General features: G+C 25.2%; 1 protein-coding gene across 2 annotated transcripts in view; it reads right to left on the bottom strand.

Moving 5' to 3' along the window:
* LOC107443056 (cell adhesion molecule Dscam1) overlaps positions 1–15,270 on the bottom strand; it is a 208,928-nt gene that overhangs the window by 80,052 nt on the left and 113,606 nt on the right. For both annotated transcript variants that reach the window (XR_001583949.3, XM_016056799.3), the window contains exon 6: positions 5,383–5,570. Coding sequence is in view for 1 of the 2 variants with exons in the window: in XM_016056799.3 (XP_015912285.1) it covers positions 5,383–5,570 (188 nt within the window). In the remaining variant the exon portion in view is untranslated. The remainder of the gene's footprint in view (positions 1–5,382; positions 5,571–15,270) is intronic.

Raw genomic sequence — 15,270 nt, 5'->3', positions numbered from 1 at the left:
GAATTGTGAAGTGCTTCTACATGCTGTTAAGTTAGATTTTTTTTTACTTCAAATGTTTGTGAAAAAATGTTTGGCTATAAAATAGTGATACAAGATACGTGATTGAAAAAAAATGTAATGCTTTAAAAAGAAGATAGAATTGCTCTTTTGATATGGAAGTTAACAGTCATTTATCACAATTTATCATGCAATCTGACAGAGTTCGATAAAAACCTTTTGGACAATAAAGCTTGATTTTTTAAAGTTATAGTTGATAAAAAATAATTCTCATGGCTCTTTTTTTAAAGATTATTTCTACGAAGTTTTTAAACATTTAAATTTTAGTTTTTCTGATCTTAAACAAAATAAATATGTTAGGATCTTTACGACTTGGTTTATAAAGTAATTCGATATTGGTGGTTTTTATTAATTTTAATTCACAGGTTGTCTATTCCAAAATGGTTTTATTTGTGAGACTTCAATATTTTGTTAAAGCAGCTGTTTTTCTTAAAAGAAAAATAATAGTTTCTGTATTTTAAAATTTAAAACACTAATGTACAATATCTGCCATATCGGATGGCCAGCAGAAATTACTATATTGCCTCTAAAATAATTCAAACATCTTGCAAATATATATTTCGTTTTATTAGGAAATATTTCTAACAATCCCAGAAATGGTTTTAAATATATAATATTTTTTTTTATCTAAAACGTAATTGACTTTCAGTTCTGTATGAATTCAGTTATTCTACTCTTTTTATCAGACAAGAGAAAGATTTGATAGAAAATGTAAAGTCAATAAAGCCAGATTTAATTTTTTTTATGTTCCATAAAACTCATTATGAAACAGTGAAAGTCATCATTTTAGTCTAATTTTCCGTTAGTAAATGTCTGCTCCCCGTTATCTAAATTAATAACTCGCAATTTGGTATTAAACTACAAGATTTAATATTTATAAGAAAATATCATGATTAAAATTGTAGACGACTGACAAAACAAAGTTTACAAAAGCTTTAATTTTTATTTAGTCCAACAAAATATTAAATATTTAGAAAAATTTAAATATTGTAATTTTCGATAGAAATTTTAAAATTTAAGTATATGGTGTTTTTTAAAATGTATAAGAACAGAACATGTTAAATGTATTTATTGTACATGCTAAATGTACATGTTAAATGCACAATATATTTTAGTAAGTTTGACTGTATTTACATCAAAATTTTATTTACATTCTGACTGTATTTACATTCTTTCGAATGTAAACTTCTCTTTGTTGGTTTCATAGTCTTTCTTTTAAGTAATGAATTTATAAAAAAAAAATATTATAAAATTCATTTGAAGAAAAACAACGAAAAAAGTATTCTTTTATTCAAAAAGAGCCCACAACTGCTGAAACTTTGTAATGACAATAATAAAATAATTCTTATGAGTTTTTATTATAATATGTTTAGTCTCATATTTTATGACTTAATTATTTTTGTTTCACTTATTTTTATTTTACTTATGTTTTAATTTGTTGAGAAATCTATAAGTAAATAATTGTTCGAAAGCGAAATTCATTTCGTATTCAAACCAGTTTATTTCAATTCTTAAATCAGTTGAAAACTAGTTTGTTATAAAAAAAAAGCTTAATTTGTCTTTTACTGATAGAAAAGTTTAAACACAAACAAAGTTCTAATGTTCTTTTGCCCTAAGAGTTAATGGTTCCAAACCTGGTTAAACAACAGAATAAGCAACCCTTAAAAGCATAATAATATCATTATTCATTCAAGTTACCAAAGATCATTAGTCTCCGTGGGTCACACGCTATTAACTTGAGTTCTGGTTTGGAACAAGAGTTTAAATCCCTAACAAATCCCCTTTTATAGAGTAACAAAAAAGAAAAACCTTCATAAGCCTTTTCAATAGCAAACGATTTAAGAAGAAAACTTTCTATAAAGTGTGGTCTATGGGGTCTTCTTTTGAATTAACTTTACTCACGCACCATCGAGGAAAATCGTCTACAGCGTGGAAGAATTCATAGACATATTCATATATGAATGATCGGCGTCCTCCTCTATGTCGAGGATTTTAAGCAAAATGATCGATTTTTAAGTTTTCGCCAAAAACTTTTGCATTATTCATATCAACCTTTCTCCCGATCTGTTAATGCAAAATAGATGGTGATGGATAGGTTCTGTATAGTTTCTGGCATGGAAGATTTTATTCTAAAAATCCCAGAAATATTCATAGATAAGCCAAGCCACAAAGAAACATTAAATATTCTTCCTTTTAATAGTTTTATCTTTGAACCCTCAGAAAACGAATATTCAATATTTCAAAAAATATATTCAGTAGTGGAAAAATTAAGTTAAATTTATGATATAAGTATAAAAAAAATTAACAAAAAATTACACATAATCTGGGGTTAAGAGAAACATAAAAATCGAAAATTTATTTTAAAACAGCTTGGCGTGCTTTGCAAGCATATGATCTGTCTATTGATTAATGACAACGAAAATAACGCGTAAATTGGACGTTTTGAAAATTATATTTTGTGGGAAAAAATCAATTTAATTTGTAAAGTCGTGTAAAATTTTTTGAGAAATTATATATTTAAAAAAATTAAGTGGAGCAGATAAATTTAAAAAGGATTTAAAACATATTAAGTACTCTATATTATTTCACAAGACTTGGAAAATATTTTTCCTTTTTGTATATCTTTTCATTAATTATATAAAAATTTTTAAGTTTATTAAAATGCACTCATTGGTAAGAAATTAGATTAAACTTATAATGAAAAATAAGACTTTTTTTTCTAAAAACCATACATCTATTCTGGGGCTTAAAGTAATAGAAACCTTTTGGATTTTTTTTTACAAAAATTAAACAATTCTTTGTCCTTCACAAATTTGTTAGATGTAGCTATTTATTAGCAATTACAATGTTGTAGCACTTATAAATTATTAATTTTGAATAATTCGAAGTGTCTGAATTTTCCATTTTACAATAAGGAAATGAAATCATAAAAATTGCAGTGGAACAGCACAAATAATTATTGTTTTAAAATTAGCAATTATTTTATGTCGCATTAGAAAGCTATAAAAGGAAAAATAAGAAAATTTTGTAACTGGCTACAGGCAAGATGTCGTATTTTTAACCTTAGCCACTTTTAAAAACATGTTGCAACTTTTTCCCAAAATTTAAAATTTTAAGGATTAAAAAAAGTGTTGACATTATTAAGGCAAGGCATTTCTTTTAAACACTAAATAAGGAAATTAGCCTAAATATTTGATTTTTAATTCAAATGTCATTATAAAAAGTTGGAAAAGATCATTTTTCATAGTTTTCAAATTTTGCAGTATTACTTATGGTAGTATTTTAACATCTCAATAATTAGCATTATTTTCAGGAAAAATAATAACATCATAAAACTGTTACATACTATTGTAAATATTAGCACATGATTTGAAATAAAAGTTACAAAAGAAAATTTTCTTAGCAGTTTTCTCTAGGTTATAGGTATAACTCACATTTTTGCTTTGGGTGGGCAAAACGGGTGAGCAATTTATCGAGGGAGTTTGTTACTTGCAGTTTTAAACAAATACGGCGATAGGCGAGCATATAGTTTCTTTGTGCAACAATCTAACTAACTCAATTCGACAAAGCTAAAAAAAAGGAATTTCTAGAAACTTATGACTTTGTGAAAGTTGTGAAGCGTTACAAACTTCAGAAAAATTGGCAAAATGAGCAAAAATAATTCCCATTCTGGAAATCATTATATATCATCCTATTTGATGAAATAGTTCCACGCTAAAATCTTAAGCATTGAAAAGATTTAGTTTCTCAGGAAGGTTTTTATAATTGTGAACTATTAAAGCTTCCATAATGGCGTATTGTATTCAACATGTAGACTTTTTGTCTCAATTGATGATAATACATAATAATAGCTTTTTGATCCTGAACTAAAATGTTTAAAAAATATGCAATGTAGTTGTAGCTTTGTTAGTTCGTGGGATTTCTCTATAATTCAGACTCATTATAATAGTTTATAAAAGTATTTTTGTTCATAAGGAATGAAAAAGTTCTTAAGATGTAAAAATATATTCGTTGGGGTATTTCTTTGCGAAAAAGGAACTTCAAGGAATGTTCAATAAACTACTTTTCTCGTTTTATTTTCCTAATTATATTAAACTGTTCAAAAATTATTTATTTCTAAGTTCATCAGTCAACAGAAATTTAATCCAAATTTAATAGTCTTTTTCCCCATCAATTAATAAAATTTTAACGACAAGAGTTGTTTATTGAATTTAATTAGTTTTCCTTGCTGTAAAATGCAAATTAGAATCTTTCACAGACATTTACTCTTCTTCGGATGGTAGGTCAAGTTAGTTATTTCTAAGCCAAATCATATCTCGAATAGAAACAATTGAAAATTGCGTAAACAATTATGAGGAGTAAGAAAAAAACAGAACAAGAAAATTTTCTTTGCAGTAAAATAAAAAATAGCAACCCCTTGTAGCATCGTACAGCGTCGGACCAGTCAGGCGCGTAAATGAGAAACTGTGTGCTGCATCGAAGTATCACTCTCAAATCTCTATTATTTTGTGAGCTCATATCATTTTGTGCTCTCATTATATATTATAATAAACTTTTCTTTTAAGCTTTTAAGATCTCAAAAAGATAGGAGAAGTCAAGTAAGGTTGTATAGTTATTTTAAGGTTTAACTCCTTTAGTGTTAAGCGTATCTCTAATGCTTCGCATATCTCTAGTGCTCAGCCTACTTAGAGTTCTAGCATTAAAGTTCAACTCAAAATGTGGTAAATATTACAAATATTACAAGGCTAATTTCGAAAATGATGAAAAAATTTAAAAATAGAGTAATTTTAAGAATATTATAAAATACTCATAATGATTCCATAGTTATTTAAAAAAAAATAATTATAATTTGTATATAGTGTCATTTTGACGAAACAAGTCGAAATTGTATCGCCACTGGAAAGCAAGGTTTTATTATCATTCATTATAAAAAGTTGCCTTGTGGCTCATCATGACCGTTAATTCTGCTCTATAGAAGATTATGCATTAAGAGATATAAATCTAAGTAGTCCCCAAAAGTTTCCTTATTATATGCTTTCAGCAGAGTTTATTGCAAAACCGAAACCATTATCTTATCCTTTATGTCATTTATTTGTTTGATGTTTCCATTAAAAGCAAAGACTTTAGTGAAATCTTGATACCTTCACAAACTGTGTCTTTGTAAAATCCATATTCTTTGTATTAAAACAAGAAGTTTCCACGTTAACACCTTCATTTAGATTAAATGCTGTTTTTGATTTCTGTTAAAAACTAATATACTTACTAATATTCTTATTCTAAAAATTAATATACAAAGGCTTTATTATTATTTAATTAATTTCGTACCTCTTATTAAAAGGTCTGTCTCAGCTCTCTCCTGTCCATTTGTATTGTTCACAATGCAGACATATTTACCACCATCTTGAATATTAGCTTTTCGAATTAAAAGCGTACCATTGAGTTCAGTAATCCTTTGATTGGATGTATCAATTCTTTTTATTACATGTGAAGGACCATCGCGTAGTCTGTACCACCTATAAGAATAATATCAATGTTAGATGTTCAGTTTATATTAATTGAGATGTGAACAATTATTAGTTTAAATATCTAAGCTTTTGTTGCCTTTCATAAACATTTGAAAGGATAAATAGCTGCCATTCTAAGAAAAAAGTTAGTGAATTTGAGCAACGAAGCTTTGTATTTCGTCCGTTGATTATAGGAATTGAAGAACCTGATTTGCCTTAAATGCTTGTCGTCAAGTTTTAAACTTACAATATATATAAAACCATTAATTTAAGCATATAACCATAACTTTAAATAATTCGCGCCATAAGATTTGCACTGTTTCTGTTTTAATTTGCGTCCATCATATATATATATATTTCAAGATTGTTCGTTTGACGCAAATTACCAAATACAGTTGCTAGTGTTTTCAAATCCGAAATTGTTCACTGAACTCCGATTGCCAAATATTGTGGGTACTGTTTTCAAATCCCAAAAATACTTATAGACAGTCACTTAGCAATTATTCAAGGAGAAATGCGAGATTTCGAGTTAAAACGAAATTGAAAAAAAGGAAGAATTCATAGGTAAATAATATCTTTCCGTGAGAAAATGTTTTTAAAACTATTTATTTTGAGTAGTTTTTCATTGAGCTTCAAGGCTTTCACTCTTTTATATTGATACAATATTGTTATCTTCCTTAATATGAAATTTCAATGTCAAAAAATAAAAATAGTGTCATTATACAACCAATATCATCATAAATTAAAGATTACATAGTTTAAAAAGTTTGGAGCCGTTTTGAATGGTTAAAACAATAGCGGTTTTCAAAATAATTTAAAGCTAAGACTCTTCCATTTCTGCCTAGCAGCTAGTGGTAGTCTGCCGACTAAAATATACATTTGATCTAATAGTATCAAGTTTTCCTATACAAGGGAACAGCCCGTTTTTTAACCCCCTGTAATTAGTGTAAACGATGATAAGATAAGATTAAAATTGTGCTTTCAAAAATAATTTTAATTTTTTAAGCATGAATTTAGATTTTTAACCTTATAAACATAAAATAGCTTTGACAAGAAAGTTTTCAAAGTTTGATACCCTTAATGATTCTTTTAACTAATTAATCAAGTTAATTTAAATTAGGATTTCATCTTCTTGAATGATATTATATTAAATTATATAATCTGAAATGCAAATTCAAACATTTGAAGGAAATTAATTCAATACCTTTTAATAAATAAGAATAAATAAATAATAATTTTTAAAATTTTATTTGTTGGAACTGTCCAGTCAATTTCAATAGTTTTTTGAAAACTATTACAATGCATCATAAAAGGAATAAATGCTTTGTAATAATTAGTTTTTTGTTAGAGGTCCTCTGTCAACAAGTTATTTTATTTGAACTCGATTTTGTAACAAAAATAATAATCTGAACTGGTCACTTATCATATCCCTTTAAACATTAAAGTCTTTCCTTCATTAGTATTTAGCTAAGTATGACTCATAAACGTGGATAATTTCATTCTCCTATTATGTCTTTTAGACATATAAGCATATTTTTTTAATTGTACATAAAATAATTATTACTTGTGCATATGTAAATGAAAACAGACCCATTGTGCATTTAGAAGTAATGAAAATATACGGATTTCAAAGAAATATGTTAATAATATATTTTCTGCAATTTCAAATTTCTCCAAATAAATTATTGCATACTTCTCCAAACATTAGTTTGATCTAAAAATATATTTTGATAAAGACTATTGAAGGAGGAATTTCGCTATAAATGAATCCATCTATTACAAAACTTATTATTTAAATTCTTCAAACACGTATTTTCACGAATCACTGATAATTAAAAGAGAAGTTATCTACAAACATTACTTATTTGAAGGTTCATTGATATGAAGATCTCTTTGAAGTGCATAGAATTGAGTATACAATGTCAAATGTTCATCTCTGTATCATTGATGGTTACTATTTACCTGCATTTCGCTTCAATATCCTTATCGGTTATATTGAAATTCCACAGCACTGAGCGGGTTGAGAATTACTGATTCAAAGGATCTAGACCTGGATATAAGCAGCTTAATTTGGTAGGCAGCTGACGGTATTGAGGGAGTTGTGTCTAGATTAAAGTGAATCTAAAAAGGAGGTGGTTGTGAAAACTAATCTAATATTGATTTGAAAGTTTACACTGATTTAAGCTGATATTCATTTATTCTTACTTCATAAAATGATATTAAAAATTTTGAAAATTAATGGAACACTTCACAAATTAAAATCAATTATTGAAATAATAAATTTTGAAATGATAAATTTAATGAATCTCTTTTAGTAAGGAACAGTAAAATAATTTTGAAATTTTTGGAAATAATTTGAAGGCTTAAAGGAAAAGAAGAGAGTAGAAAATCAAATATTTTATTACTTACAAAATTAATAATGTTGTTTAATCATTCAATATATATATATATATATATATATATATATATATATATATATATATATATATATATATATATATATATATATATATATATATATATATATATATATATATATATATATATATATATATATTATATATATGCAAAGATGGGTAACTCGAGTAATTTTGATTGGTTCCATGCACGTAAAGTTCAGATTATCAAATCAAAAGGCTTACAGGGTGTTTGTTTTATGAGTTCACTGCACAGTCTGCAATTAAAAAGAATTGCAATCTGGTTAATCTAAATTCCACTTAAAGCTTGCCAATCCAAGTCAATTAAAACTTTATTCTTATTTTATTTTTATTACTTTTTGCGTTTATTCAAATATTATATTTATTACTTTTAAGTAAATAATATTTCCCATCGTAAAATTGAGCACTCAATACAAACTAACATACTTATTGATTGTCAAATAGTTCATTAGACATGCTTTTAAAAATATATACATAGTAGTCAGTAAGATAAGAGTTAGATAAATGATAGATTACCCTTCCTTTAGGATTAGTATTACCTAATTCCTTATTTATTTTCATTCTGATCATAAGCAGCAACTTATTTGCAATATATCTTGGTATTATTAAAAAAAAGACGATATATGAAACCTATATCTATGTACGTAATGCTTTACTACATAAGAGATATTAAATATAAGTCACAATAATTATTAATGTCTTTTTCATTCTAGTTATTATCTAACAAATTCCTATGTTTATTTATTTAAAAGCAGTTTTCAAATGTGAAGCTTTTATACTATTTTTTGTATATTAATATTATATTTATATATCTTCTATTTATATTAGTTTCACAGCAATATAAAAGAATACTTAAAACGTAGCATGAATAAAAGAAGAATCGTTTAAAATGAGGAACGTTATCATAAATGTAAATTGGTATTTTAAAGTGTGTATTGAAATCCATTATTAACATATTACTTAATAAATCATATTATTATTATTTCTAGCAACAATATGCAATACATTTAATTTAGCATTTTTCAGCACATTGTTGATATTAGTTCAAAATTAATTTTAATTCAATTTTACGTAATTGATTGATTAATTATATTGTGCACAAAGCCAACTGGAGGTCTTAAAAGACCTTTCTTCCTTTTTTCTTTATTAAAAAGAAATTAAATACACTGAAAGAGAATTTTTGTAAAAATGAGCATAATCCTTACTTAGAGGCGGAAAATAATAAATTAGCGTATTTGTAAACTAATAAAAAAAACTGTTTTCAACAAATCAATACAAATTTTTTTTTCTCAATTTATACAATTTGAATAAAACAAAAAACTACTTAAAATAAGAAGACTAAATTTGAATAAACGAAAAAAAATTTTTTTTCATTTATTTTTTTATAAATATTTAATAGTTTTAGAAACAATAAAGCAATTATAACAATTATTTAAAATATTCATAAGCAATTTCCATTAGCAAGTTTTGATATTATTAGTAAACTATTTAAGTATATTTAAAAAGAAATATGACATTTATATCATTACTTAAATTTAAAAATTCTAAATATGAAGTTAAAAATATTAAGATTTAGTCTTGAGCAGAAAACTAACCTATCTTAATCAAAGGATAGAAGCAAACGACCCGATGGAGAATTATCTTCAAAGATTTCCTTGAAATCATTTAAATGAGTAAAAAAATGAAAGCAATTTTAAGTGAAGTAAAGTAATAGAAGGAAAGTTAATTTCCGAGTAGCTTAATTATCCCCCCGGTTAACTCAGAGAGAAATTTTAGAAATAAGAGAAGAATTGAACGAGAAAAGCCTGAGCCTACTTTGAGAAGCATTTCCCGTAATTAACAGTTTTACATAAAATGAGTTTGAAGGTTTGGGTCGGTTGTATCTAATTTTATACTGGATCAAATAAAATTTAATCTATTGCTAAGGATAAGTTATGTAAAACTGTGCTGTAAGGAGGGAATATTGTCAGAGGTTTTATTTTTCAAAGTATGCATTTTTTTCTGATTACGTTATATTTTATCTTGCTAATATGAAACATTAGAATTTCTTTTTTAACTTATACAGTTTTACCAATTAACAATTTTGAGAATCTAATACTCAGTTTAACTCATTTATTTAAACATGCTCATAGTAGGAGTGGAAATTATTACATTATTTGAAATAATATAAACTAATGTTTAACTATTCTAAGCATATTTTTCTGCTTTTTATTTCGCGAATATTACTAGAATTTATTATTATATTATTATTATATAATGTTATTAAAAAATATTCCTGCAGTGATGTAAAAAGAAAGTTTAAGAAAATTTATTCAATCAGTATTTGTGAAACGAAATTGAAATTTTTAAAATATTTAATTTATAAAAAGGGTAAGATACATTTTTACCTTTATGGTTTTATACTACTATATTTTAATACTTTCTTAAATCGAGCTATTTTAGTTAAATAGTTGTTTTACGAAGAAGGTTTATATTTTCAGTATTTTATTTAGTACTTCTTTAAATTTAATTTTTGAGAATATAATTTCGCATAAGTCATATTAATAAAAATAATATAAGAATAAAATATCAGCATTTCTTTTGTAAACATATCTATTTATGAGGAAAAAAATATTGTAACTTACTGTTAAAATTGCATTAAATGCAAATTAATAAAAATGCAAACTAACCATACTAAGAATTTTAAAATTAAATTCTAATATAATAAGTAAGTTCTTATAGTAAGTAATAAATAAATAGGCAGAATCTTTGTGAAAAATGGCATTTTTTTACTAACAAATTACACATTTTAGGATTTTCCTCACACTCAAAAATAAGATACATAAGCAATGTTGTAGTTTCTGTAAATGCAATGGCTCATGGCGTAATGGTGTGAGATTTTAAAAAAACATTTATGCATTTTAACATAAAATTTTCTGTTATTTTTTCTTCAGTAATTTGTTGAAACGCTGCTCTCTTGTATAGATCTACATACATTTGCCACAGATATTGAAGTTTAAAGAAACACTATGGCAATTAGCCAAGATTTATCTGTTTTTCATAACAAAACGTTAAGCACAAAACGTATTAATTGTATTTACGGCAAAAATATTAATATTGTAGGATGGCATAATTAACACAATTGAAATGGTTTTTAAAATTATTTTTATAAATTGAACATTATTTTTTTCACAGTTTGTACCAAATTAACTTGCAGAGAGATTCTTCAGAATATTTCCATAAAACATATTCTATCAAATTCAATTAACCTTTGAGATACTCGAGATTCCTTATTTTGTCTATAAACATACTAGTTATACATAGCCTAGTATGAGTAAGGAATATTTTAAGCAATTATTTACAAGTTTCATAAACTAAATATACAGACATTGAAACATTTTAAACTGAAGTCAAAAATATCACAGAATGCATTGCCACAATATCATTTAATTTTATATTTTCACCATTACTGTTATCAGTATTTGAATATAAATCTCAATAAAATCTCTAAATGATATTAAGCTATTCTAGAAAATAAATAAAGCAATTAATATCAGGAAAATATTTATTTGTCTTTTTTTTCTATTTATTCTTATTTGGAAAAAGTAATTCAAAGTATTATTGATATCAAAAAACTATATGCGTATTTATCCGATAAATTTAATCTTAATAACTTGATGTTTTCAAATAGGGTGGTTAATTGGCTAAATTCAAAATTACTTTTAGTGCAATCTGAATTAAATTGAAATTTAATTTTATTATATCATGCTCCTTTTTAAAACAACTCCATTCCCATTTAAATGTTTTATACTGTAAAAATATTTTAAATAAATGATTATGTTGTTTTTTCAAAAATTTAAGATATAGCTTTTGGCAAAAAGAAAATTATAATTATTTTTGGAAGAAAAGTAAATGGATTTTTGTTATTAATGAATCTACGTAAGCGAAAAATATCGAGAATGTGATACTTAATGATTTTTTTATGGTTACTGTCATTATCTATGACCATTTTCCATGTCTGCATGCATAAGCATTGCGACATCAATTAATTTTTAATTACTTTGCTTCTTAATCTTATTCCATTCGAAAGGTTTTGCTCAGACTAAAAAACCAATATCAGGTTTTTTATTTTCAAAGAATGATATAAAAAATCTACCAAAGTAAATATTTTTCTAAATAGCAATTGCTAATTTTTCATTTGCAGTAAATTAATGGCTCTATATTTATTTTGAAAAATATGGAGTATACATTTTTAAAAAATGCAAACTGATATTTCAAAATGTATATTTTAAACTATGTAGTCTTAATAATAAAAGACATGTTAGAATATTTCTTAGCATATTTGTATTTCTTAAAAAAAATATGGAACTTAATATACATTACAAATCAAACGTAAAATTTAAAAATATTCATTTTTAGATTTCAAAAATATTATTATTTAAAAAAAAATTTCATGTAAAAAAACGTTAATGTTTTGCATAATTTGAATGATCCTGAATATTTCCTAAGCTATTCAGATAAATCTAGAGAGAAACATACTATGAAGGAAATATAGAGATGATATGTTTGGAATTTGAACATCAATATACAAACCGTAGTATTGCTGGATGCATTAAAAAGGCAATTACTGCTTACTAAGTTCGCAAGAGCAAAAGCAGCAAAAGAGCATTAGCGGTTATTAAACATTACTATAAAGACTTCTGTTAGTCTACTTATGCTTAAAAATCACTTGAGCTTGCATGCAAATGTATTTTGTATGAATTCATAAATTCCGCAAACGAAATTTAGACATTCAACAAACGAAATGTCTAAATTTCATGTGTGGATTTATTTCCTACAAAATATACAACTATTTTGCTAAATCTCCCTACGTGAAATGAATTACAAATTAATATTTTTAGAATCATAAATCAAAATAAAAAAATAAAAAAACTCAAAATTAAATCATTTTTCAAAAAGTATTTTTAGTGAATCGTAATGACCTCTAAAAAACTATAGAAATTACTGCACGAAAGAAAAAAAATCTGTTAAAATTTCGCTATTGTATGCCAATGACATTTCTGGTTAACAAAAACTACGATTCTAGCTTAGATGACCCAAACTATATGGTATTTTAACCATTCATTAGGTAATTTTTCTGTTTATATGGTAGCGGTTTACTGGAAATTCTGGTTTTAAATACGTTATTTTTTGTTATCAAATTTACCAATGGCGTATCAAAATACCAAAATTCACGAAATCCGTTTCCTGCAGGAAGTGGCTGTAGCTATTTCGCATCTTAGGCAAAATTTTTGCTCGGAGCATATACCAGGAAGTGGTTTCTTCAAAAACGAAGACAATTTTGAAAGATTTGAGTATCCATATTTATAGCGTAGATCTGTGATGATTTCATATTTTATGTATTATGTGTTCATTTTCAAACAAAAAGCCTATTTTAATCAAAATGATGTTTTTATATAATATTGAATTAAAATAACAAATCACATTTTATGTAAGCAAAACGAAGCAAAACATTTTTTAAGTTAAATAATTTTGCAAAAAAAAAATATATATTAGATGTAAAAATATAATTTAAAGTCAAAGAATGATATAAATATTTGCCTAAAAGATATAAAAAAGGAAAATTGAGCATAAAAGTTTTTATAAATGAATAAAAAAAAAGTGACGCTCTAGTAACAATTGATCAAACATTAAAAAAGTTCCTACAGATACAAGTAGTTTATCTATTCCTTCATCTCATCTTAGGGTTGATTTATTCAGTCTTCTTGATTCTAAAGAACAAGACAAGATACTTCAACTATTTCCTTTTATTCTTTCTTATTCTTCAGCTCCAAATACAAGACTGATTCTCCGTAAAAAGATATTTTTTGTGAGATAAAAGACATATTTATCTTTATTAATAGACGAAAAAGGAGCATTCAATGTCTCTATTGTTTATTCGGATTTCTGAAAAGGCTTAGCTCTTTGGTTTATCTGAAGGATAAAACGACTCTTTAATAACTCTTTGTGAGCAGATAAAAATTGTCCCTCGTTAAAAAGATACCAAATCAAATTCAACGAACGATATGGCTAAAGGAATCAGTTAAATAAAGAAGTTCTTATTTGAAATAAAATATGCTTCAGAAAGTTCTAGCAATTATTTTTAATTGCTGTTAAATTTTTTTAATCTTATTAATTTGATTCAGCAATGCATAAAATTTCTGTTTTAAATGTAATTAATAATTTTATAAACGTGAATAATCATACTCTCATGCTACATTTTCGATGCATATTTCAGATGCAATACATAAAATTCATTTTTTCTTCAACTATCATAAAAGTTATTCCAACATTCGATAACTTAACAGTTCTTCATAAAAAAAGATCGTAAATTATCGTAGTTCTCAAAAAGAGAATTAGTTGCAATAACTATTGGAAAAATTGAGATTTGTTTTAAAAATCTTATGGAAATGTAACTGTCCTTAATTAGTTTCTGAAATCTGCTAAAAAAGAAATCTGAGTAAATACATGTCCAATCAATTAAGAAAATAAATGCCAACATAAGATTATTTAAAAAAGAACTGAAATGGTAGTTCATGTTTTAAGTACAAAATTAAAGATGTATATATTGCTATAAGATTTTTTTAAAATTTTTACTTTATTTCTAAATTGATTGGAAAAATATGAATTTTTTTTAATTCCTTTTCTACTAATATTTTTCAACTTAACATTAATAACGTATTAAAAAATTTCACACTTTTTTTGTCATTTGCTGAACAACAATGCAAGCGTATTATGAAAAGAATTGCTAGAAAGCTGCATTGATTAAATTCAAAACATATATACAAGCAAATTTTTTTTTTTATTTATAAATTTATTCGATAAAGTTTATTTTATTTGAGATATTTTTAATGCTTTCATTCCTTTAAATACTGCAAATTCAAAAATTTTATTGAGTACTTTTTATATAAATTTTCTTTTTACTTAATGCCTGATCTTAATGTAAAAATTTAATGCACGAACATATTACAAAAATCTGTAATGTTTCCTGTAGAATACATATTTAAACATGTTTAGTAATTTCTCAGGAATTTTTCTCAATTTCGTATTCCTTTCTTTTCCGGACAGGCATAGTTTCATATAGAGATTATTATATGAAAAGAAATATTTAATTACTGATTAGTTGTGAAATGGCTATGCATTTAGCTTTCGCATAAAACCTCAAGTGTAGAAAAAATAATAATGTCAAAAATAAATAAAACTAACTATTTTAGAACTAAGAATAAAATTTCATAGGAAATCGATACCCTTAT

The sequence above is a fragment of the Parasteatoda tepidariorum genome, chromosome 10 (genome assembly GCF_982258835.1).
Source record: "Parasteatoda tepidariorum strain Cologne lab strain chromosome 10, Ptep-v5.0, whole genome shotgun sequence".
Classification (NCBI taxonomy): domain Eukaryota; kingdom Metazoa; phylum Arthropoda; class Arachnida; order Araneae; family Theridiidae; genus Parasteatoda; species Parasteatoda tepidariorum.
The sequence above is the reverse complement of the archived record's forward strand: the minus strand, read 5'-3'. Positions and strand labels throughout refer to the sequence as shown.